This window comes from Ictalurus punctatus, chromosome 27 (assembly GCF_001660625.3).
Source record: "Ictalurus punctatus breed USDA103 chromosome 27, Coco_2.0, whole genome shotgun sequence".
In the NCBI taxonomy this organism is placed as follows: domain Eukaryota; kingdom Metazoa; phylum Chordata; class Actinopteri; order Siluriformes; family Ictaluridae; genus Ictalurus; species Ictalurus punctatus.
Genome location: NC_030442.2, coordinates 6,352,524 through 6,377,782, shown reverse-complemented (window position 1 = coordinate 6,377,782; position 25,259 = coordinate 6,352,524). Strand labels below are relative to the sequence as shown.

The window sequence follows — 25,259 nt, the reverse complement described above, 5'->3', positions numbered from 1 at the left end:
GTATTCAGACCCCTTTACTTCTTGCACACTTTATTGTGTTGTGGATTTGATTTTGAGCAGATCTAATCGCCATTTTTACCCATCAATCTACACTTAATCACCCATAATGATGAAGTGAAAATGTGATTTTCAAAGATCAATTAAAAAATCAAAAACTGAAACCTCCTATTCACAAAAGTATTCAGACCCTTTGCTGTGGCACTCCAAATTGTGGTCAGGTGCATCGTGTTTGCTTTAAATACTATTGAGATGTATCTAGAACTCAATTGGTGTCCATCTGTTGCAATTTAAATTGAGTGGGCATAGTTTGGAAAGGCACACACCAAGGTCTATAAGGGCCCACAATTTACACAGCATTGTCAGGACAAAAATCAAGTCATGAAGTGCAAAGAAATGTCTGTAGACCTCTGTGATCAAATTTTGCCTAGGCATTGATCAGGGCAAGGATTTAACACAATTTCTAAGGCTTTGAGTGTACCTAGGACCACAGTGAGCTCAACAATTTTGCAACAAATCAGCTAGGCACAACCGTGAACCTTCCTTGAGTTGGACATCCGAGAAAGAAGGGCCTACTTCAGGGAGGTAAGAAAGACCCCAATAGTAACTTTAAAAGAGCTCCAAAAGTCCTGTGCAGAGACGGGAGAACCTGTTGGACAGACAACCATCTTTGCAGCACTCCGTAAATCAGGCCTTCATTGCAGAATGGCAAGATGGAAGCCACTGTTGAGTAAAAAAGTTTGCTAAATGGCATGTAAAGGTCTCTGGCAACATGTGGTCTTATGACCAGAGAATCTTTGGGCATAACAATAAGCACAATATCTGGTGAAAAACAGGCACTGCACATCACCTGGCTAATACCTTCCAAAGGTGAAACATGGTGGTGGCAGTATCATGCTATGGGGTGCTTTGCAGTGGCAGGGACAGGGAGACTGGTAACAATTGAGGGATTGATGAATGCAGCCAAATATAGGAAACTCCTTGAAGAAAACCTGCTCCAGAGCACCTCATCCTAGAATGAGAAGGACTATGTCCCATTGAGCCCCTTGATTGGTATGCTTTATAATTTAATTGCTTTAAATAACACACACATTTCAAAAGCAATAGTTGAAAATCAACAATTCTCAGACGCTACTTTTCACTTGGAAAACAAGATGGAAGACAGATGGAAGAGAGTCAGACAGTTCTCTTGCAAGTTATGGGTGCATTTACCTCAGCACAATCCAGCATGAGCTGCTCCATTCTCTGGGTTTCAACCATGAACATTTTCTCTTTAATAGCTGAGCTGGGAATAATGGAATGGACACTGGGTTCTGTTTTGTGAGTTTATGGAACCAGATCTATGATGAACAGAGACAGTGGCATGGGTGGCATTCACATTTCTCCACTAGATGGCTCTGTTGGACTTCTAATTGTTTAGCTGTCTTTAATATTATTTTGCTACTGTAAGTATTTAGCACTTCTTGGAAAAAAAAAACTAAAAAAAAAAAAAACTAAAACAAATATGCTCTTTCCAGTGCCACTATATTTTTAAGCCAGTAACCATGATTACTGTCAAGTTAATCAAAATAGGATCTGTTTGTAAATGGTATCCATGATAAAAAAAGGGATAAACTGATCAAGAAGGGATAAGAGAAAATTAAGGCATGACCAAGAAAAGGAAATAATCTAATTTGAAGATAAGCCAGAATTGAAATAAGATTAAAAAAAGATAAAGAAATATCTCTGATATAAAGTGAAAACTACCCTCTGAAGAGTTTTAAGTCAAAGGAGCTTATTCCCCTTTCAATATTTTATTTGCCCTGATTAAATAAGAAGACTCCCTTTATTTGGCTTCTTCTTTCTTTGATTTTTCCAGTCTTTTTCCCTGGCAGTGATCCTTGGTTTGAGCCCCATGTGAGGCTGCTTACACAAAGTTTATTTCACCGCAATAAACACTGCGTTTATTTATAATCAAGCAGGGATTTCACTCTGCAGTTGGGTCCAAACTTACCCATCCCAATACAATAGGTCACAGAACTTTCTTTATAACAGTGTTGTGCATAATAATGAGCCCACAGGATATTTTTTAGATTTTATAATGACCATATGTTTTTTACAGTTATGCAAATGCTGCTAGTTGTTGCTCTGCAAAACATAAAATTAGCACTTAAGCTTGAGCTTATAAAATCAAATAACTAATAGAATAAAATAGGTATTTTTGAGCAAAAGAAAAACTAAATATCTGAGTGAGACTGTAGAAGTTGTGTATGGTAGTTTGGGTTATTTAACGGAAGCTGTCTGATTGCAAACAGGTGAGTCATTGTAGTAAGCAGGTTGTTGTAAGTGACAGTAGGCACTTGACTGGTGGTGATGTGATGCAGTCACAGGCTGAGAACATAGACATTGTAGTCTGTAACTTTGGGAGATCCAGACATGGATTTGAACGCATAGATTAAATGCGGAGCTTGTGCTCAAATAACTTACATTTTATTGCATAAGTGTGGAATTATTTGATTTTCCATTCTGTTCTCTTCCCACAAGCACCAGGTGTCCATGGACGTTGTTATTGATTGGGGTTTGCTTAGTCCACCTCATTTGGTTCAAATTTATCCCAAGATGGACATTTGTTTCAGACTACATACGGCCCTAATACAGCCATGAAAATAAGAGCTCATTTCTGCAAGTGGGGAATTATATCTCGATGAAAACATGTGTTGTGTACACCCAAATTAGTCTTTCTGAACATTTTTGAGCATAATCACTGTTGTTCAAAAGCGTACATATATTTATATAAATATAAATATGTTTAAAACATGCCATTCAAATAACTTGACGTTACTGCTCTTAATATAATATTTGTCTATAAGAATGTATTTTCCTGCTGCTTCATGACACACTTGACACACTTGACACACTTGACACACTTGACACACTTGACACACTTGACACACTTGACACACTTGACACACTCACACACACACACACACACACACACACACGACAGGTTTGTTTTGACTTAGTGGTCACTCAGAATTCGAGTCAAAATAGTTGCAGGTGGGCGTGGAGGAGGAGAAAGGCAGTTGAAAAAAAAAAGGTGGGCAGAAGTACATACTGTAGATCAAAGCCGAGAGTAGCGGAGACACACTGGGTAAGTATTAAGTAATTGTCATGGCCTCCCAGGTGTAGTTCAATTCCGGACCACTAGAGGGCATCCTCATTGCCCATGTAGAACTTCTTCTTCTGTTGTCTCCCTCAAATCCTGTGTAACCATACCCATGTGTTTGTTCTTTTACCTGTTTGATTAATTTAGTCTTAGAAGAACATCATCTAGATGGATTTTCACCTTTTAGTTTTCAACCAAACCTCAACATTGTCACGATGTCCGGCAAAGTTGTCTTTTCAATGAGTTTTTGCTGAGTGGGTTATGCATAAAGTCTGTTTTATTCTCTTTATGCTCATTCTTGTTATTTGTGAGTGTTTTCTGTACCAGGGTGTTCTGACTTGATATGTCATGCCAGAAGTGGATAGTATGCAAGGAGATAGATAAGATGTCCACATTGTCATGCGAAGACCCTTTTATCATTGTGGAAGCAGCGGCATGGTCGAGCGGCATTTTGTGAATGGAGTGTGGCTGCACCTGTGGGTGAAGCCCCTAGTGAGTGTTCTGTGTTTCGGTGACCGGTTGCGAGGACAAAAGGGGGAGAGACAAGAGCCATGGGAGAGAGCGAGCGAGCGAGCTGAGCTGAGCTGCACAGATACTGTTTATGTTTGCGTGTGTTAGTGACAACGGAGGTGCTGAAAAGCAAGAGAAATTAAAAGAATAAAATAAAGAGCACCATTGAGATGTCTCAAGCCTGCCTCCCGTTTCCTCCTTTAGTGCTGAAGACAAGGGAGTGTCATGAGCAATGAGCTAAGCCTCTCTGAATATGTTATTGCATAAATCACCTAAAAACTTGTTATATTATGAGATAGGCTTTCACACATTTAGGTAAACAGGATGGGAGACACATTGCATGACAAACACAAAACAGAACTCTGATTACAGTCCCACATTTCTCCATCTGCAGATAAAATTCATCTACCTACATTTGACTGAAGCATTATTCTGCTGTAAAGGACAACGGGCTTAACATAAACCTGTCACAATCGGTAACCCAGAAGTCAATACACCACAGCTTCATGTGACCCTTTCTGAGAAATACAAAGTCATCCTCAGGCGAATGTAAAGTGCTCCTCATGCAGTGCTGTCTCCTGAAACTTAGTTGTCACACACTTGTTGGAAAAATGTGGCTTGAATGCACCTATCCTGAAAACCTCTTCCCATTCCATGAAAAAACATACCAGAGAAGAGAGAGCCTCTGCCTGTGATGTGGGGAAAAAGACAATTACTGTGCTGAGCACATATCACATTCACAGAAATTCACAGCAACATGTCAGGGTCATATCTCTCCAGATCTCGCCTGGTTTCCCACTGAAGTAGTGTTGAGTAGTGTTGAGCCTGGCTAGTACCTGGATGGGAGACCTCCTGGACAAAACTAAGGTTACTGCTGGAACTGGTATTAGTGAGACCAGCAGGAGGTGCTCACCCTGTGGTCTGTTTGGGCCTTATGCCCCAGTATAGTGACGGGGACACTATACTGTAAAAGAGCACAGACTTTTGGATGAGACGTTAAACCGAGGTCCTGACTCTCTGTGGTCGTTAATAATCCCAGGACACTTCTTGTAAAAGGGTAGGGGTATAACACCTTGATTAAAATTATAAATGGGACATATCCCTTGATCTCCTGAATATCTGTCCTCGAGGACAACCCCTATTTTGTTTTCGCTTATCCAAAGTAATCCCAAGATGCTGATTTTACTTTCTTTTTCGGCAGGGGATGGAGATTGGTGATATCAGCCTTGCTTCTCTCTGACATTTTCTCATTTTCTCTGTATTTGTGTGGGTGGAGCAAGTTAACAAGGCTGACAGACATTGAAGGAATAAAGCTGATGCCTATTCGCAGATGAGATTCTCCATCCACTTGCTTTTTTTCAATACCGTAGATATGCAATTGTACATGGTATGATTTTCATACTGTGGTATACCAGGAAACTGGTATACTGATGCAACACTTTGCAGGACCATCTCATAAGCTGGGCTCATACATCACTAAGCTTTTAGGTCACCCAATCATCCAAAGGACAATCACTCAAGTAAACAAATCCTTGTTGCCTTCCACAAAATATTGACGTTTCACAGAATATCAGATGCAGAACATCCCATCACCTACCCACATCACTCCCTTACCCAACATCCCTGCATCACCATCTTCATAGTTCTTGTGCAACATCTTGCATGGAGTGGCTTAGCATAGTCTTACAGTCCTAGCTTTTGAGTTATGTCTCAGCCATTCCTTTCTATGCTGCATACTCTTTTCCTGTTCTTTTTGATTACTTTGACTGATTGAGATTTGAATTAGTTAGTTAATTAGCCCTACCTGGATTTTGAATTAACTTGCCTCTGCACACTGAACCTCACTTTCTTCGTCTGGTTTGTTAAAAGGAACCCCAACTATGAAGATTTATAGACCTTAACATGCAGTAATTGCCGTCTCCTAATAAAATACGTTGTTAGAAACACATTAAATATGTTAATTACTTTAAAAATCCTTAATATTGAATACATATTTTAATCTATGGAGGCCGTCATTACGTGACGTGCAATGGACTCTGAGTCAATGATGTAAAATGGTTACACTTGAGTACTCAGAAGAATTAGCTACTAGCCCTCACAACAGGAAAAGAATGCCACATTCACTGTGCTGATTTTGGCCGTAATTTTCTAGTTCTTGTGTGCTGTGATACAGGAGATATCTGTAAATATAATTTATGCGTAAGCATCTTGCGTTTTTCTGTATATTTGTTCTCATAACATAAAGCTCCTGTAAAATTAGCCTAAAACACCTAGCCAAGGCATACCCAAAGTAAAAGTAAAGCTGTTCTTGAACCATTTGGATTACATGCATGATTTTGGTCTCTTTTGACAGGTGGACTAAATATTTTTACATGATTGGATTGTTTGGACCTTTGCCAGTGTAACAAGACTGCTTTTGTCAGGATGTTATGGATCAGTGGATTACTATGAGGCTTCATATGAGGGGAGTTGCCTCGGTTTCGTAAGTGTTTGTTTGTATATCGGAGGTCTGACAGAGACGTTGAATGTAGCTGCTGTTGTGATTGTATCTCAAAACGGTTTATATCAATCGAATCACAAGAATCAGCTTTCCAAAGATATGAGTATCTTCGTACACACAGAGCTGTGTAGATAGCATAGATTTGCTCATAACTCAGAAGCTGTGTGGATATCATAGATTTTTTCATAAAATGGTGACAGTGCACTGGCTGGCTGACGGAATGTTGACAGGATAAAGAATATGATGGTGATATGGCTGATAATCTCTAAAATTATTTATATTAGAATACATTTAATCATAAAACGATAGTTTAATTCATATGCTTACCTTGAACAACAAACGCTCTTGGTTGGCATGGATGTGCAGTTGCCACACAGACACTATGGTTTTTGCCCCACTCACCTCTCTGATCATCTTCATTTTGATGTCCATTTTGAGTAATGTCTTCTATATTAACCTCCTTGCTTATGTTATGCTGGGTTCAAATGGAAAAGGCTGAAGACATGTTTATATCTCTGTAGGGTCGCTAGAGAATCAAGACCGTGGCAACAATTTGACATCACTACCCAGAATGTTTGCAGTGGGGGCAAAATACACTTGAGTCCTCTTTCACTTTCATAGCCACAATTGTTCTAAAATTCATAATTATTCATAATTATTGTATAACAGTGGATATGGATATTGTCAGGCATGTAAATATTTTTATAGCCATTGCTTGATTTATGAAAGGCTTATTTCTGTGTATTCTCTAATCTTCCCCTTGTTGATTTGGCCTCTGTATCACCTCATAGTGTATTTAAACCACAGTAAAACAATAAGTTATGGATGATCCCTTAAGAGTTCCTAAACAGGTGAAGTTACAAAAGTAAAACATGCTGCAGTTACAGTTCGATCATAAACATTTCTAGAGGTGCCAATAATTTTGACATATGGCCTTTTTATTTTTTGAGAATATGACAATTTAAAATTTTCTTAAAATAAATTGACATCATTTATCTCATATATTTAGTTAAGTTATTTAACCACAAAAAACATTACCCATCTTTAACAAGGTTCCCAATTATTCTAAAGATGATTCTGCTGTGTGTGTGTGTGTGTGTGTGTGTGTGTGTGTGTGTGTGTGTGTGTGTGTGTGTGTGTGTGTGTGTGTGTGTGAGGTTTTTTAATATTCCCTTGTGTATTTACATTCTGTTAATTATGGAGACAAATGAGTAAAACAGTGTCAGGAACAGATCTCAATCTGTATATAGGGCATAGACACAGATCCCACTGCTGTCTTCTTTCTCTCTGGAGATGGACTTGTGGTTGAATGGAGTTCTTCTGAGGGACAAAAACGTTAAAATTAATCGGAAAAACATACAACCACTAAATAAATAATAAAATTATATATATATATATATATATATAAGATATATATGAGCTGATACCGATAACCGATTATTCAGAGTGATATTGCCCGATACCGATAGTTTGGTGGTTCTGCCTTTTATGCCTTCTTATAAATTAATAATAATTAATTCCACAATTCTGAAAGAAATGCAACTGGTCTCATAAACAGAAAACACATGAACTAAATTCTGAAGATTAAAGTAAGAATTCTTAATTTATTGAATGTTCATTCATATTAACATTGTCTGAATTCTAAAAAACCTCCTGTTAGGCTTTGCATTCACTCACCACAAACAAATTGGTAATATATAATATCAACTTTTATATATATATATATATATATATATATATATATATATATATATATATATATATATAAACATTAACTGGATATGAAATATACTACTCTACAAATATATTTTTCTGTGCAATATATACCTTTTTTTCAACTCATAAATCTTTTAATGGTGTACTGGGGCTTTAGTTCAGCGCAAGCAGCGCTGCAGCGTCCGGTGTAACATTTTAGCAGTGCATAGATTGCAGAGATTAAAAACTGCAGTTTTATCATCATTCCACACGAGACATCTTTACACACAGCACAAAATCAATGTGTTTTCCTGCCTTCTTTTACATCGGTGCATCTCTAATATATATATATATATATATATATATATATATATATATATATATATATATATATATATATATATAAAAATTTATAAATTATTATGGTTTTAAATATAGCACCAGATCCATTCTTATACAGATGGGATTTATTGAAGGTATTTGCTAAACATTTAGATCTAATTTAGTGCAATTTACATTTATTAATGCAATATAAGAATAATGCTTTATTCCACTGCCATGTTTGTGTGATACCTACAGCATCTGTAGAGATTATTGACTCGGATGATGTCATTTTGGCTCATCTGAGTGCTTTGGCCAAAGGCTACATTGCTATTGGGGATGGGGACCATGGTGGCTTGGCCATTCTTAGAGAAAGCAGTTCTGAAATAACAAATAAGATAAACAAAAAAAAAAATGTAAAAAAATTTTTTAGTCCAGTGCTGCTGTCCACTACCAAAGAGTACAAAAGGAAAGGATTACGCTTTTACATCAACTACTCAACATGTCTTATACGTTAAGTAATTTAATGCAGTATGTGCAGCCAATATTTAAAAAATACAAGTGCCCAGAAATGTGTGAAAGACAAATGTATGAGAAAATATTTAACTAGGATTGTTATGTATTAAGAAAACTTTCTGACCTGTGGTACTGCATGACGGAGTTGTAGTCATAAGGAGTTCCCTGGTTCAGAGTGGCTATCTTGTCGAAGGCATATTTATAGCCTTGGGGAAAAGGCAAACTTATAAGTGGTGGCCTCATACAGTTTTGCAAAAAGCTTAATCATATAAACTCTTATACCATATTAGCTGTATACATTACCCAAAAACTCATGACAATATTTTCCTTTAAACGGGCCATATCATGATTTTTAAACATTTTTAAACGTTAATTATTTTGGTTATTGGCTGTAATAGAATAGGTTAACTTGTTTTAATATTCAAAAAATGCATTATTTGTCACATACTGTGCTTTACTGTAGTACCTCTATGCCCAGGCTGCCTGAAACGCTCCGATTTCTCCAAAGCGCCGCCTTCCGAAAAGCCCAGAGTGCTCTGATTGGCGAGCTGCCATGTTGCGTTGTGAGGCCAAAACCCTCAAGCGTGTGTCAGAAATGTAAAGCCCCTTGGATTAGCTTCAGCCTCCAAGGCTTCTAAAGCAATTCTAAGCTCCTAAGCAGCATGTCATCGTTTTTACCACATCAATGTGAGCCCGAATCAGATTCAGAAAATGCAGAACCAACTTTTCAAACATGACTTGAACAGAACGTTTCAAGTCGTAAGTTTCTATTTTGTAACTCTCTTACCTTTCAGATACAACGTAAATTCCGACGCCCCAATGGCAACCCATCGTGTTGTTAAATGCAAAACTATGCTATGTACACAGCTGCATAGGTACTCATGTGATATATCTTTGGAAAGCTAAGATTCTTGTGATTCAACTGATGTACACTGTTTAAAGATACAATCACAACAGCAGCTACAATCAACATCTCTGCCAGACCACCAACAAACAAACATTTACGAAACTGAGGCAATTTAGCAAACCTTATCTAGCATGTTAGCACAGGTCTACAACTGAGCTCTAACAACACAAAACTCCGCATTTGAACAGCCAGTAGCAGATACATCATAAAATAATCAAACACACTTACAGGTTCCAATTCAGAAGCATAAGCTTGTCCAAGCGATGTGGGAATTGACCACTTTTCAGGAGTAGCTTTTGTGTATAGACTGCCTTGTACTTTCCCAGGTTCAGGAAGCTGTCCTCCGTAAAATGCACTGTGCACAAGCAAACGTTTAGGTTGTACTGGTGAGGAGCAGCGTTATAAATAAACAGTAACCACTGATTCGTAATTTTGTCCGTTTTTCGGAAGGCTAACCAAGGGGGTTTTGCTTTCGTACCGAAACACACAGTGTCTCCGTGACACGGCACCTGAAATCACAGAAGCCCCGCCTTCTTTCTTAGCACCTGCCTTTTGGGGGGATTATGTTAATAGAGCAGCTGTGATGTAGACGTGTTACGGAAGTAATATCTGGACTTCAAATCACGCGTTTTGGGCATGTCTAGAGCAGTGTTCTCTGTTAGATAAAATAAATCCGTTTAGGGGAGACTATGAGCTTTGTGACTTTGCAGATCTTATACATGCACGAACAAATACATTACACATCCAAACAAAAGGAAAATGTTAAAAATCACGATATGACTCCTTTAATTGTTACCACTGTAGAATAGTTATTGAAATTTAAATGGATACAGAGACTTACTATCAATGATGTTCTCCCACACAACACGTATGTGATTGTCACGGTCACTGCGACACTGCTCATGGTTGAAGCCCAGAGCATGGAGAAGCTCATGTTGAACTGTGTTATGATAAATACAACCATTTCTGTCAAGAGACACAGTTTGGGCATACCCACGACGTCCAACATAGGAATAGCATCTGCGCACAACAAAGAATTTTAGAATCCAGTTGTTGCATTTGCAATATTTTCCTCGTTTTACTTTAATATTTCTAGTTTAGAATTTGTTCTGTTGTTGATCATATTTTACTGTCCTAACACAAATATCATTAATTCATTCACTACATTCTTTAATTTCAAAGCAACTGCTTTATCCTGGCCAGGCTTGTTGTGGATACTGGGTACACTGGGCATGAAGCAGGAATACACCCTGGATGAGATGCCAAGTCTATCACAGAGCAACATGCACACACATTCACAAACTCATTCACAACTAGGGACAATTTGTGTTTGGATGAAACCAGAGAACCTGGAGGAAACAGTGGAAAACATACAAAACTATACACAGACAGCAATCAGTGCTCAACAGCAACCCTTAAATGTAATATAATTATATGTTATAATTTAGATATTTAGATATTTAATTTAGATAGTTTAGATATTTATATTTACCTACTATTTAGATTTCAGTGTTTACCTAATTCTTTTAAAAAAAATGTATAATGATTTTTCTTACCCACTGCGAGACTCAATGCTGAGGTAATCTCTCTGGTTAGAGCGTGGAATAAAGCGAATGCATGTGACAGAAGAGAAGGAATCCAGACCGCGCTGGATGATCTGTAGCTCACTGGAAGCTGAAGGGGCGAAGGAGAATACAGACCAGAAATGGATTTCCTTATGAAATCTTTGGTTCCAAAACAATATAATTAAGAATTGTAAACACACATTATACCTAATAATGCAGATAAAATACTGATGATCTAGCAGCATTAATGTCTGTTCCTGATTATTATTTATCCATCATAATAAAACAGCCAAGAGAAGAGAAGAGAAGAGAGAGAGAGAGAGAGAGAGAGAGAGAGAGAGAGAGAGAGAGAGAGAGAGAGAATAATTACATGTATATCTTTCATCCAGTATCCAGTACTGAAAATTAGTTAGGTGCTGTTAGTGAGTATTTCTGGGGTTCACATACTGAAGTGGTTTGCAATGACATAGGGCACATAGACTTTGCCATCAGTGGACTTTAGCCACATGCAGCTGCTTGAGGTGCACGGATCAGCATTCCTCTCATCTCTTTCATCATCCACAGCAATATCTCCTATAACTTTCGGCTCATCAGCATCACGAACTGCGACACACAATAGACAGATTTCACAGTTAACAATATATACTGCACTCAGAATGGAGTAAACCAAAACATATCAGTATAAAAAAATACAATTAAAAACAGTGTTGGTAATGATGACATAATTTCAAGAAAATTTAGAAGACAAAGACACAATGTCATTGATGCAAAGCACCATAGTATGTATATGACCCTGACCATCTTTTTGTGTTCCAACACAGTCCCCACTCCTTCCCTGCAGATCCCAAACACACCATCTCCAACACATCGCTGTACTCAATTTCCACAAATTTCTGTTTTCTTGTGTACAACGTTAATGAATAAACATCTAGAATCTCATAATGGAAGTCTTTCATTAAAATTGTTACAGTAAACTGAACTCCTTCCATGTTTGTTAGTAAATTAAACAAATTTCTGCTTAAATAGCTTCTTCCCTGGTGTGGTGCGCAGCATGTGTTTTTGCGTGTGTGTTTGTGAGAGAGAGAGAGAGAGAGAGAGAGAGAGAGAGAGAGAGAGAGAGAGAGAGAGAGAGAGAGAGAGAGAGCATACCAATGTTTCTGTTAGCTCTCTCCAGCAGTTCCCCAACAGATAATTCAGCAGAAGTGTCCCCAGCTGCTGTCACACAAAACAGATAAGCACATTCATTCAGAACATTGAATCAACCCATAAACATTGTATGACATCACATTCATTATCTAAAATAAATGTACATTTATTTTAACCTGTGAAAAATGTCACTTACCAGGCTGGAAGTGAAGTTACCAATGGCCAAGGCATAGAAACCGAGGTGAAAAAACAAAAAACTTTAGATACAGAACAGTGTTTGAATTCTCTCTCTCTCGCTCTCTCTCTCTCTCTCTCTCTCTCTCTCTCTGTATGTGTGTGTGTGTATATTACCTCCTCCTCAGCTTGAACACTGCAAACCAGCAGCAGGGCCAGCAGACCCAGAGTCACCTTACAGACAAACATGATGGCCGGTCTCCTATGCGAGTAGACACATTGTCTTTTACACATTGTCTATTGTGGCTAGGTGGAGCATGGTTTGAATTTCCACTTAATCCTTCAAAAATATTTTAAGATTTAAACTTATTCTGTAATGTGTCTTAATAATTTTAATAAATGTTATACCACTACACTGCTGATCTCCTGGGAATTTGACGCACACCAGCCTCTACAGTTTACACAGAATGGTGTGGGGAAAAACCCCCCCAAAACACTGATTGATCGACAGTTCTGTGGGTGGAAATGCTTTACAGATAAGAGAGGTCAGAGGAAAATGGCTCTCTTTACAACAGTGGTGAGCAGAAAAGCATCACCTGGTCACCTGGTCTTTTTCCTGTCTTCAGCTGTACAGTTTGAGTGTGTCTGTGCCCATGCTAGCCTCAGATTTTATGCATTGCGCTGCTGCCCCATGATTGGCTGATTGGGTAACTGCATGAATGTGCAGGTGTAAAGGTGTTCTTAATAAAGTGAAGCGTGAGTGTACTTATGTGTAAATAATGTGAAAATCTAACAAGGATATGCTCTGTTCACACAAACTGTTTTTGTTTATTGTAAACTGTTGCTTTATTTAGTGTATGGGGGTTACCTCAGTTATAGTTATAAAAGGTATCCTGGTGCAAAGCACCAATTGGATTTTATATACTCTATCAAGACCTTATATTCTGAGGTTTTCCATTTTGTATATGTATGTATATATGTTACCGGTTTCACGATAAACCACGATAAAATTCCCCGACGTTAGTATTACCGTCTTCATTATTATTAAACTCGTGCGTGATTATCGCAATTTGTAAAACCAGCTTTAGATGCTGTCCACACACTCCCAGCATGAGTCTGACACAGGCATAGCATGCAACATTGTTTTTGGAGCGTGAAAACAGACGCTACAATTAAAAACTGAACGTGTCTGCTCAATCCGGCATGAGTCAGAGTCGCAGCACAGATCAGCAGGAATTAGATTTCATTTATCACATGACGAGCTGAGTGACAGGAAAAGTGAGGCGAGTGGACTGACAGGAAGAGTGAGGCGAGCTGAGTGACAGGAAGAGTGAGGCGAGCGGACTGACAGGAAGAGTGAGGTGAGGGGACTGACAGGAAGAGTGAGGCGAGCTGACTGACAGGAAGAGTGAGGCGAGCGGACTGACAGGAAGAGTGAGGCGAGGGGACTGACAGGAAGAGTGAGGTGAGCTGACTGACAGGAAGGGTGAGGTGAGCGGACTGACAGGAAGGGTGAGGTGAGCGGACTGACAGGAAGAGTGAGGCGAGCCGACTGACAGGAAGAGTGAGGCGAGCCGACTGACAGGAAGAGTGAGGCGAGCTGACTGACAAGACTATGGCGGAATATTTGGTTTAATATAAGTGAGTTTGTCACTGTACTTTTTTGCTGTTGTTGTGTTTTTCATTAAGAATAATAATGAACCCACCATTCAAGCAATTGCCGCTAATTAGAAAGTGGAAGTGAAATGCGCGCCACTGCACGGGCATTCATAAGCGATTTAAGAGAGAGGGGGAAAAAAGGGAAAAGTGCCAACGAAGTGCCAAAGCCCCATTTCACAGCAACTTTCTTCTGGCAAGCTCTGCAAACATCTTCTATTAAGTTACCCTCAGCCTATTTATAAAATCCAAAATTGACCACACTTCAGATTTGGTCCTCTTGGAAGGTTATAAATTCTCCCAAGCGCTGTCACTGCCTTCCGACATGTTTTCTAACTGAACTAAATAATTTTTATTACTATAATAAAGCAAAATGACAGTGGGGGCGGTGCCAAAACAATTTAAAAAGTACCAAGGACTGATAACTGTGAAAGCTTTGGTCACGATAATTGTGATATGAAATTTTCATACCGTTACATCTCTAATACATACTTTCAAATCAAATTTTATTAACAATAAAAGATATACAATAAGAGATGCAAGTGAAATATAGTATAAAGTATAGTAGTTAAAGAATCATAATGTGCAGAAAAATGTTGTCATACCTCAAAGCACCGAGGGGAATGACTCTGACTCCTACTTGAAACAGAAGTGGGACTTATATCCTGCGTTTATATGCTCCAATTTATCAAGTTTAAATGTACACTGGAATGAAAGCAGGTGCAATTTTCCCAGTAGAGTTGTCTCATGTGAACCAAGGTTACACCCAGCTGTGAAAAACATGGCCTTGAATTAAAGATTAACTCCTTACTTCTCAACTGGACACTAGGTTGTATTTATTTAGTTCGTTTGATCTATGATAGGTAGCTAGATATCCTTCATAAATTCAGGGGGAGATTTTTCTCTTTCCTTGAAAAAGAAATGATTAATGTTAACTGTCTTCAAGTTATCATTCACACAATACGACTTTTTAGAAGTGTCTGAATAAAATTGTAGATAATTCTGAAGTTACTGTGAATGTTATAATGTTATAATAGACTGACTTGATTTCAAAACATACGCTTTGAGGAGTTACTACGCATAATTGCAGTTATCTAAAATTTATTGTGATTATAATTGTAAACATTTAGCATGCTAAAGGTGTTGTTTTAAACTATTACAAATCCATCATACAAATCTTCTATACCACTTATCCTTTTCAGGGTCACGGGAAAACCTGGAGTCTATCCCAGGGAGCATCAGGCACAAGGTGGGGAACACCCTGGACAGGGTGCCAATCCATTGCAGGGCACACTCACACATACATTCATACACTACGGACACTTTGGACATGCCAATCAGCCTACCACACATGTCTTTGGACTCAGGGAGGAAACCGGAGTACCCGGGGGCAAACCCCCGCAGCACGGGGAAAACATGCAAACTCCGCACACACAGGGCCAGGGTGGGAATTGAACCCCCAACTCTGGAGGTGTGAGGCAAACGTGCTAACCACTAAGCCACCTTAATATGCTGATCAATCAGATAATCTGTTATGGTTACAGCAGGCTTACAGGCCGCATAAAATGTCACCGTTAAAGATATATGGTGTCCCTAATTTTGGTTTGTGAAATATATTCTAAGAACAAAAGGTAACATTTGCAAATCCTCCACAATTATTATTTTCATGTAATGCATTAGGAAAATTGCAGATGAATTATATAATAACTCGATTCTTAAATTGGTAAGAAACTAGGACTGGCTCCTAAAAACTTTGTTGGTTCATCTTATGATCCTTCACCTAATGCAAAGGATCTGACCAATTTTGTTGTAACAACTTTGGTAAGATCTTTGGTGCACAGATTCACAAGGCAAAGTTGTTGGCCTCTCCTTGGTTAAAACTTGAATTAAGCATATGGAATAGAGCATTACCAGTGAGAGTCCTTAGTAATGAAACTGACAGAGCTCCTGATATCACATTGTGGTGGCGGAAGCAGGGTTAGCTGTGGATGGAGAAGAGGTGGGTCGAACCAGCAGGTGTGTGATGATTCTCCCCTGTGTTTTATTAGCCTAAGTTGATTTATGTGTGTTTCTTTGTGCTTTCAGTTGACACCTGTAACCCATGGGCAAGAGAGAGACCGCTTGGCAGAGCTTGTGAAACACACACATGTACACACGCACACACACATGTACACATGCCAAGAAGCATGAACTTGAACTGGGCGGATCGATAGCTGTGAGAGTTTTCTGTTGAAAACCCACACCAGGGTTCTACACACTTGTTGAAGATATAGGGTTAAAAATAAATCACAAAGAAAAGTCACTTGATTTCTGAACTTAATTAAACTCATTATGAAGGCAGTGATGGAACTGCAAATGCCCACAAATGGTTCATATGCAAATTTTCTGCATCTAGTGAGGATGTTGGGAGCAGCACGCCTATTAATAAAACTAAAAATGCTGCATCTCATCACCATTCCATCCCCACTACCAATCAAATGGGCCTGCTATCCCAGAGACAAGGGTCACTGTGGCACAGCAGATTCCACACCCTGAATTTATGGGTCTGGTCCATGGATGTGAAACCTGCATGTGGCATGTTTTCAAGGGGCAGACACATTTTTATTATACTCTGTCTATGTGCCAGTTATAAGCAATGATATGTGATATGAGATGCTTGGCATCTACTACCTACTGTCTTGCACTGCCAGCTAGAAACATTTCTGTGTGGATCTATCTACGTGTCCTGAAACAACTAAATGAATTCGTAGCAGCAGTGTCTACAGTATTTACCAGAGACTAATGAACAGTTTGTTGTTTGGAGTATATATATATATATATATATATATATATATATATATATATATATATATATATATATATATATAAAGCAATGGTCCCTCCCTTGGGCATGCACTTGGTTCTCGGCAGTTTGTACAACTGACATGTATATAAATTTGCTTTCACAGAGGTTTTGCTGCCCCTCACTACATGCAGATGAGTCAATAAATTGAATGTGCCTTTTGTCAGCACACTGTGCCTGCATTGGGGATCAGGTAAAAACATTGACCATGGAAAAGCTGCACCTGTTTTTTTTTTCTGACAAGGTGACACAAACTTAAAAATAAACTGCCTGGCTGTTTGACCAGAACATTAAGAAAACAACTGATACTGGTTATCAAGTTTGATACAGGTAGACAGGGCCATCGTTTAGGGGGCCAGCAGAAATATAAAAAATAATAGATAAATAAATATACAAACAAACAAAAAATAAATAAATAAAAAGGTTTTCATAAATGAAACATCCTGATTGATTTTAATGTTGTACATGATTTTATAAAGTAAAACTTAATTCTAAAACATTATCTGAGCCGCTGTGCCCTCCACTAATATTGGCACATTTGGTAAATATTAGAAAAGGTTTAAACTTTTGATCTTTTGTTAAAAAAAAATTCACAAAAATACTCTGCCCTCATGGATATCAAACAACTGAAAACAAAACACGGGTTTATTAAAAAAAAATCTTTGTTAAATATCGGTGTGCAAAATTTTTTCCACCCTTTTAGTCAATACTTTGTGCTACCTCCCTTTGACAGGATAACAGTTCTGAGTCTTCTCCTATAATGCCTGATGAGGTTGGAGAATACATGGCAAGGGATCTGAGACCATTCCTCAATACAGAATCTCTCCAGATACTTCACATTTCAAGGTCCACACTGATAGACTCATCTCTTCAGTTCACTCCACAGGTTTTCTATGGGTGTCAAGTCAGGGGACTGGGATGGCCATGGCAGGACCTTGATTTTGTGGTCAGTAAACAATTTTTGTGTTGATTTTGTTGCATGTTTTGGATCATTGTCCTGCTGAAAGATCCAACCACAGCCCATTTTAAGCTTTCCGGCAGATGCAGTCAAGTTTTCATTTAATATCTATTGATATTTGATAGAGTCCATGATGCGATGTATCCTAACAAAATGTCCAGGTCCAGGACTGGCATGTCCAAAGTGTCTGTAGTGTATGAATTGTCGTGTGAATGTCCATGCTCCCTGGTATAGGCTCCAAGTTCCCCGCAACCCTGTACTATAAGTGGTATAGAAAATGGATGGATGGATGTCCAGGTCGTTCGGCAGAAAAACAGTCCAAAAACAGAGCCACCACCCTGTTTAACCATGGAGGCTTTTTCCATGAAACCCTTCCAAACAACTTGTGGTGATGTAGGAGACTTCGGATTGCAGTTTTGGAGAGTTTCTGACCCCAAGACACAACTAACTTCTGCAATTCTCCAGCTGTGATCCTTGGAAGTTTTTTGGCCACTCGAACCATCCTCTTCACAGTGCGTTGAAACAATATAGACACACGTCAAATTCCAGGTTGATTCATAACATTTCCAGTTGACTGTAATGTCTTAAATATTGCCCTGATGGTGGGTGTACCCTGCCTTGTGCTCCCTGGGATAGGCTCCAGGTTCCCCGTGACCCTGTAGAATAAGTGGTATAGAAAATGAATGGATGGATGGTGGAAATTGGCATTTTCAATGCTTGTGCTATTTTCTTATAGCCACTTCCCATTTTGTGAAGTTCAACAACCTTTTGCCGCATTGCTATATTCCTTGATCTTACCCACTGTTATGAATGACTAAGGGAATTTGGCCTATGTGTTACCTCATATTTATACCCCTGTGAAACAGGAAGCCATGGTTGAACAATTTCCTGTTCCTAGACAGTCAGGTGTGCTAAAAAAAGAGTACAATATCAGTGGGAATATACTACAAATATATTTTTCTCATATGAACTCATAGGGGTGCCAATAACTGTTACACACCTATATTTAATAAAGTTGTATTTAATAAACCTGTGTTGTGTCTGCAATCCATGAGAGCAAAGTATTTTTGTGAATTATTTGAATAAAAGATCAAAAGGTTAAACAATAAAGATTCACGGCCTTCTTTGCTCATATTTACCAAGGGTGCCAATATTGGTGGAAGGCACTGTATATAAGGCATACTGTTTTGTTTTGTTTTTAAAAAATTTTTTTTTAAGTGTGTGACACTACTTTGCACAGTACAGTGCCTAATGGTCACCTGCCTAATTGTTTAAAAATGGTGACAAGCAGAGAACTGGGCAGGTTTATGAAGGGATTAGTGAACGTCTGTAACGCCACAGGCTTGAAAGTCAGTTACAATTTCCTCTATTATTCTGTTTTTTCAGATCTGCAGTGAATTGTGTTTTTCCTTTTTTGTGCACTTTGGGTTACTTTAAAATGTCTAACTTCTGGTCAGAATTGGTTTTGCGCATTGAAATTCAATCTATGTGTATTTGATCAATGATTCACTGTAGTAGTATTAAATATCATATACAAGATTTGATATTATGATTACAGAAAAGAGCGCTAAGTAGGGCCCTGCATCCTCCAACTCGCACTGGGCCCCGCCCCATGCTTGGGACGGCCCTGCATGTAGAAGAATATAAAAACACCCTTTACTTTAAAAAGTTGCTTCTTTCTTGATGTTTGAGGTAAGGTGAATGCCATATGCACAAGGGGATAATTGTTTTATCATAATTGCTTTTATATTGTTTCTATATTAGTTTATATAAAGTGAATGCTGTAAGTAGATTCTCTAATGCAATAAAATTATTAATTTTATTGTTGCAATATATCACTGAATTTCACTGTTCAGACATGAAATATAATTGAGACCAAATCTTAAAAGCAATATGCAAATCATTTGCCAACAGTGGTGTTGTGTGCTGATTTCCACTGCAGGTTGCTGATCATGCTGACAATGTATAAGGTGACTGTGGGTCTTGTGGCCCTGCTACTGGTCAGCACAGTGAGAGCTGAGGTAGGGTTATTGCTGTTAATCAAAATTATTAAAGAAAAATATAAACCAATTTAATTGTTTTTTAAGAAACTGGTGTAAATAACCAATTCAAATAAAAAATCTATATGAATTGTAATTAAAACTGTAACGAAATGAAATATGTACGTGTTCGTTGTGAATAAGTATTATGTATTATGTATCACTATTAATGTGTAACTGTTTTTTCATTTGGTTCTTTCCTCATTGCAAATAAACTACTGATATGATGACTACTGGTGTATATATATATCCACCAAAAGTATTCGAATGGCAAGGCCAGTTCTTTTGTCTTAGTTATAAACTGAAGACATTTGGGTTTGAGATCAAAAGATGAATATGAGATGATAAATCAGACTTTCAGCTTTTATTTCCTGATATTTACATCTAAATGTGTTAAACAACTTAGAACATGGCACTTTTGGTGGGAGACCACCCAATTTTTAAGTGGGCAAAACCTTGGAACAGATCATCTTAAAGTAAATTAAAGTAAATTACACTTAATATTTGGTTGCAGATCTCTTGCTTGCAATAACTGCATCAGGTCAGCGATCCACAGACATCACCGAATTGTTGGTTTCTTTTATTGTGATGCTTTTCCTGGCTTTTACAGCAGCTTCTTCAGTTATAGGTTGTTTTGGGGAGTTTCTCCCTTCAGTCTTCTCTTCACAAGGTGAGATGCTGCTCAATTGGGTTAAGGTATGGTGACTGACTTGGCCAGTCTAAATCCTTCTACTTTTTCCCTGCTCAAGTCCTTTGTTATGTTATCAGTGTGTTCTGGGTCTTTGTCTTGCTGCATGATGGATATTGGTGATCACTTGAAAAATGGATGGGTTCAAACAAAAGGTGCTATGTTCTTAGTTGTTTAACACATCTAGATGTTTGCTTGTATTTTCTGTAAGTCGCTTTTGATAAAAGCGTCTGCTAAATGAATAAATGTAAATGTAAATATGAGGAAATGAAAGCTGAAATTCTGATCATCTCATATTCATGTTTTTTCAGCATATAGGAAAAAAAACAGTAAATTGCTATAAGTAAACTGAATGTCAAAGTGGAACATAACACAATCTAAAAACTACATTTAAAGCACGCACAAACACACACACACACACACACACAATTATATGATGAAACATTCTTACACATGCAAGCACACATACTGTAAACATTACTCTTTTCTAACTAGCCTTTTATGTCTCTGTTATATTTGTCTTTCTTGTACAAATGCTTCTCATGTAGCATGGTAAGTGATTTTAATTTAATTATGATAATATATGCATAATAATATAACTCGCAAATGATACATTATCTAACTTACTTTAATTCATTGTTAGTGTTGTCTGTGGGAGAGCTCCTGGAGAGGGCTAATCGAGACATTGGTATGCCCAAACCCCTTCACTCATAGATATACACATATTACTTTATAACCCTGACAGTGTATGACATAATTCTTTGTGCATGTGCTCAATCGTAGTCCATTCACTCTGTTCTATCTGGTAGTTCGTGGTGCTGACGAACCAACAGTTGTTGGGGACATTGCAGTTGAAGACGACAATGGAAGGAATGCTGATCCCTGCGTATCTACTGGCTGCAAGTGGCCCAAGTCCAGTGATGGACTGGTGTACGTGCCCTACATCATTGCCAACCACTTCTGTAAGTCGTTTACAGCTGTAACTGAACTTGTCATACATATCAAGAAATGTATTAAATAATTTCAGCTCTTAGTATTGGTACTAGCTGGGTATGTTTTTAAAGTATGAATCTCAATTAACCCCTTTAAATGTTCTTTTTCTGTTTTGAGAGCTAATTCTGTTATACCACCTCACCATAGCTGCCATGAACTGACCTATATTACTAGAATTATTGTGACTGATATGAGCTTCAAATCTGTCTTGTTCCTGCTTGTGAGTGATGATTCGATTGTAATGTTGTAGACCGAGTAACATCTGCCATTTGCCTCCTCAGCCTCCCGTGAGCTGCAGGTCATCCAGCGAGGTCTAGATTCTTTTGCATCTGTTTCTTGCATTCGTTTTGTTCCACGCTACAATGAGAGGGATTATCTCAGCATTGAGTCGCGCAGCGGGTATAAAACACATTCAAAAATAGAAATAGAATAGAGCTGACATTAGAAAATAAATCTAAATCAATAAACAAAATTCTAATTTAGTTATGATCAGAACTGAAATTGTAATTCCAACATGAAATATACAGTACATTAAATAAAACTGTAATTTGATTTAGGATACATTATTAACTCAATCTCTGTCTACTTTACAGATGCTACTCCTATGTTGGACGGCTTGGTTATGGTCAGACTGTGTCTCTGGACCGCAATGGCTGTATCTACCACAACACTGTCCAACATGAGCTACTTCATGCTCTGGGCTTTAACCATGAACAGACCCGCAGTGACCGTGACAACCACATCCGTATCCTCTGGGAAAATATTATTGAAAGTATAGTTAAAAATTTTTTCTCTCTCAGCCAGTTGCAATGTCAATTTAAAAAATCAGAAAAACAGTTTCTGGAAAATGTAAAACCATTTTGATGGCCATATGATTATATCAGTTAATATTTTGTTTTCTTCACCAGACATGAAGTATAACTTTGACAAGATTGCCACTCTGAACCAGGGAACTCCCTATGACTACGACTCTGTGATGCAGTATCACAAGTCAGTCACTAGTCACTTTCACCTGAAAGAGTGCAATTATACCATACTGTTTTCAATTTTCTTTCAATTTACAGTACCTCAAGTACATATGGTATACACACACACACACACACACACACACACACACACACACACACACACACACACACACACACACACACTGTATATATTATTGCCCCGGGGTACATCTTGGGTACATATATCTCCCATGTCCCAAGGTACATACATCTGAATGGAGTGCATTTCTTGAAGTTATTGTAGTTCATTAGATTGTAAATTCTCGTAAATTAATGTAACTTATTATATTAAGTAAAAGTATCTCTCAAAATCACTGGTATGCTACATACAATGCAGGCAAAATACAGTATGTGGAAGCCTTCAATTAATATTTTTTAAATTTCCAACATATTTTACTATTAATTCATTTTGTCAGCAGTCAACTAATGTTTGAAAATGCATGCAAGGATTTTAAATAATAATAATAATAGTAATAATAATAATAATTCCTTATTATTTACATAGATTTACACAGTGCTTTTCTAGACACTCAAAGCACTTTACACTGTATGGGGGGATCTCCTCAACCACCACCAATGTATAGCATTCACCTGGATGATGTGACAGCAGCCATAGTGCGCCAAAACAACCACCACACACCAGCTATTAATGGAGAGGAGAGGAAAGGAAAGTGATGTAGCCAATTCAGGGATGGAAATTATTAGGGGGCTATGATAGAGAAGGGCCAATAGTGGAATTTTGCCAGGACACTGGGGTTTTACAATAAGTGTCCTAGGATTTTTAATGACCATGGAGAGTCAGGACCTCGGTTTAACGTCTTATCTGAAAGACGGTGCTGTTTTTACAGTATAGTACCGTCACTACACTGGGGCATTAGTCCCCACACAGACCACAGGGTGAGTGCCCCCTGCTGGCCTCACTAATACCACTTCCAGCAGCAACCTTAGTTTTCCCCAGGTGGTCTCACATCCAGGTACTAGCCAGGCTCAACACTGCTTAACTTCAGTGGGAAATCAGGCGAGAATTGCAGGATATAGATGCCAGATATAGAATTTGAGAAAAAAAAGAATCAATTAATTGTTTACTTTTCTTGCAGATATTTGATTAATTATTGTTCATTAATTCTCTTTAAAAATGTAATTTCAGCACATATTCTTACAAAACCTCCCAATGTTTGGCCTGTACTTTATATTGTTTAATTTAAAGAGCAAGTACTATTAATAATCCAGTCAATTTAAAATGATCTGTGGCCTACTACTCTATGCCCTAACAATGAATAATGATAATTAGCTTATATTCCAGGTTATAAAGGTAATTCTTGTCAAATTATAGTTATATATTCACATTATACACTACTGCTAGACACACTACATATTAGTGTTTTCATTGTTATCCTACATGTACTGATTTTATTTATTTTTTCATTTCTTTTCAGAACTGGATTCTCTAAGAATGGTAAACCCACCATGGAGCCCATCCCCAACAGCAATGTAGAAATTGGCCTGGCCAGAGAGATGAGCCAAAATGACATTGTTAGAATCAACAGAGTCTATGAGTGCTGTGAGTACTACTGTATACAAACACTCTGCTTTAGTTGTTAGTTAGTTGCACAAGATTAGTTGTACTTATATGAACCGTTCAATAATAATAATAATAATAATAATAATAATAATAATAATAATAATAATAATAATAATAATAATAATAATAAAATACTATATCTGTAAAACTGTTATCCCATATTTAGCTTATGGAGGATAAAATATCTATAAAAAATCATTCATAAGTCTGTTTTTATTCCTCAGGAACATGGGAACATTAAATACTTGTGGTCTGTGATGTGGCAAATATCCAAGGACATATGTCACTTTCAAACCAAAAGGATCTCTGTCTGATGTTCTGTTTTACTTCATGGCTATTTACATAATAAAAAAAATGTAAAAAGTAAACAACTGAAATAAACTAATGAACTAATATTAAAGCCTTTCTCATTCTGAAAGATATACATGTGAATACAGACAGTATTTCTAGTTTACAGGGCTCAAATTGCATTTTAAATTATTTAATCATTTTATTAATAATTTTATCTCATGCACTTCAGTGCAGATGCATTTTTTTTCGAATCTAAATGAACAAATAGCTTATTTATTTCAGTTGCACACATGAAACTAATGAACATTTTGTGAAACCCAGTTGTCATATTAATGACTTGAAAGAAAGCAAGTCAATAGTATTTATTTGTCATTGCTGTTTTCAGCTGTTATCCTTGCCTTTCATGCACTAAATGTGAATCAGTTGTGCCATGAACACACTTGGTAATTTACCAGTGATTTCTCAACCTACACACATGAGTACAAAGAAAATCGACATTACCCAAACTTTTGTAAATCTGGCAGGATTTTTTTTTGTTGGTTTGGCCTACAAAACATTTACACATCACATTTCTAAAAGAGGTGCATCATATTTAAAAATGAAGTAAATCTATTTATTATATATGAATCTTATTACAAAAAGACTAGTGGAAATGTAGGCATGGACAAATATGTTACTTCATATATATAAATCCTACATGAAATGTAATGAATCAAATTGTCCAGTT

At 37.6% G+C, this 25,259-nt stretch overlaps 2 protein-coding genes and 1 long non-coding RNA gene across 3 annotated transcripts; 2 read left to right on the top strand and 1 right to left on the bottom strand.

The window, feature by feature from the left end:
- Positions 1–7,069: 7,069 nt before the first annotated feature.
- On the bottom strand, positions 7,070–12,738 carry c6ast4 (six-cysteine containing astacin protease 4). Its single transcript, XM_017459159.3, has 9 exons — positions 12,654–12,738; positions 12,499–12,502; positions 12,306–12,371; positions 11,604–11,759; positions 11,148–11,265; positions 10,433–10,611; positions 8,809–8,890; positions 8,425–8,549; positions 7,070–7,472 (listed from the first exon to the last, which is right to left on the bottom strand). Coding segments are annotated over exons 1-9 (804 nt in total). The 5' UTR covers positions 12,726–12,738; the 3' UTR covers positions 7,070–7,470.
- Positions 12,739–19,621: 6,883 nt separating this feature from the next.
- On the top strand, positions 19,622–20,201 carry LOC128629275 (uncharacterized). The gene is made up of 2 exons (XR_008393617.1): positions 19,622–19,715; positions 19,875–20,201. It is a non-coding gene; the product is annotated as an uncharacterized LOC128629275 (long non-coding RNA).
- A 1,064-nt stretch (positions 20,202–21,265) lies between these two features.
- Positions 21,266–24,421, top strand: LOC108259574 (low choriolytic enzyme). The gene is made up of 7 exons (XM_053676459.1): positions 21,266–21,347; positions 21,469–21,621; positions 21,934–22,051; positions 22,246–22,424; positions 22,561–22,642; positions 24,096–24,220; positions 24,408–24,421. The coding sequence occupies exons 1-7, from the start codon at positions 21,266–21,268 to the stop codon at positions 24,419–24,421; spliced, it is 753 nt and encodes a 250-aa protein (XP_053532434.1).
- The last annotated feature ends 838 nt before the right edge of the window (positions 24,422–25,259 follow it).

Bases quoted from the DNA above. Each gene is read 5' to 3' on its own strand.
- c6ast4 (XM_017459159.3), bottom strand. From the start codon at position 12,725: ATGTTTGTCTGTAAGGTGACTCTGGGTCTGCTGGCCCTGCTGCTGGTT. The intron at 11,760-12,305 runs GTATGCTCTCTC...TGTGTGTCGCAG, and splicing joins GAGAGCTAACAGAAACATTG to TTCGTGATGCTGATGAGCCG. The intron at 11,266-11,603 runs GTATGTGAACCC...TCGCCCCTTCAG, and splicing joins TGTCATTGCAAACCACTTCA to CTTCCAGTGAGCTACAGATC.
- LOC108259574 (XM_053676459.1), top strand. From the start codon at position 21,266: ATGATACATTATCTAACTTACTTTAATTCATTGTTAGTGTTGTCTGTG. The intron at 21,348-21,468 runs GTATGCCCAAAC...TCTATCTGGTAG, and splicing joins GAGGGCTAATCGAGACATTG to TTCGTGGTGCTGACGAACCA. The intron at 21,622-21,933 runs GTAAGTCGTTTA...TTGCCTCCTCAG, and splicing joins CATCATTGCCAACCACTTCT to CCTCCCGTGAGCTGCAGGTC.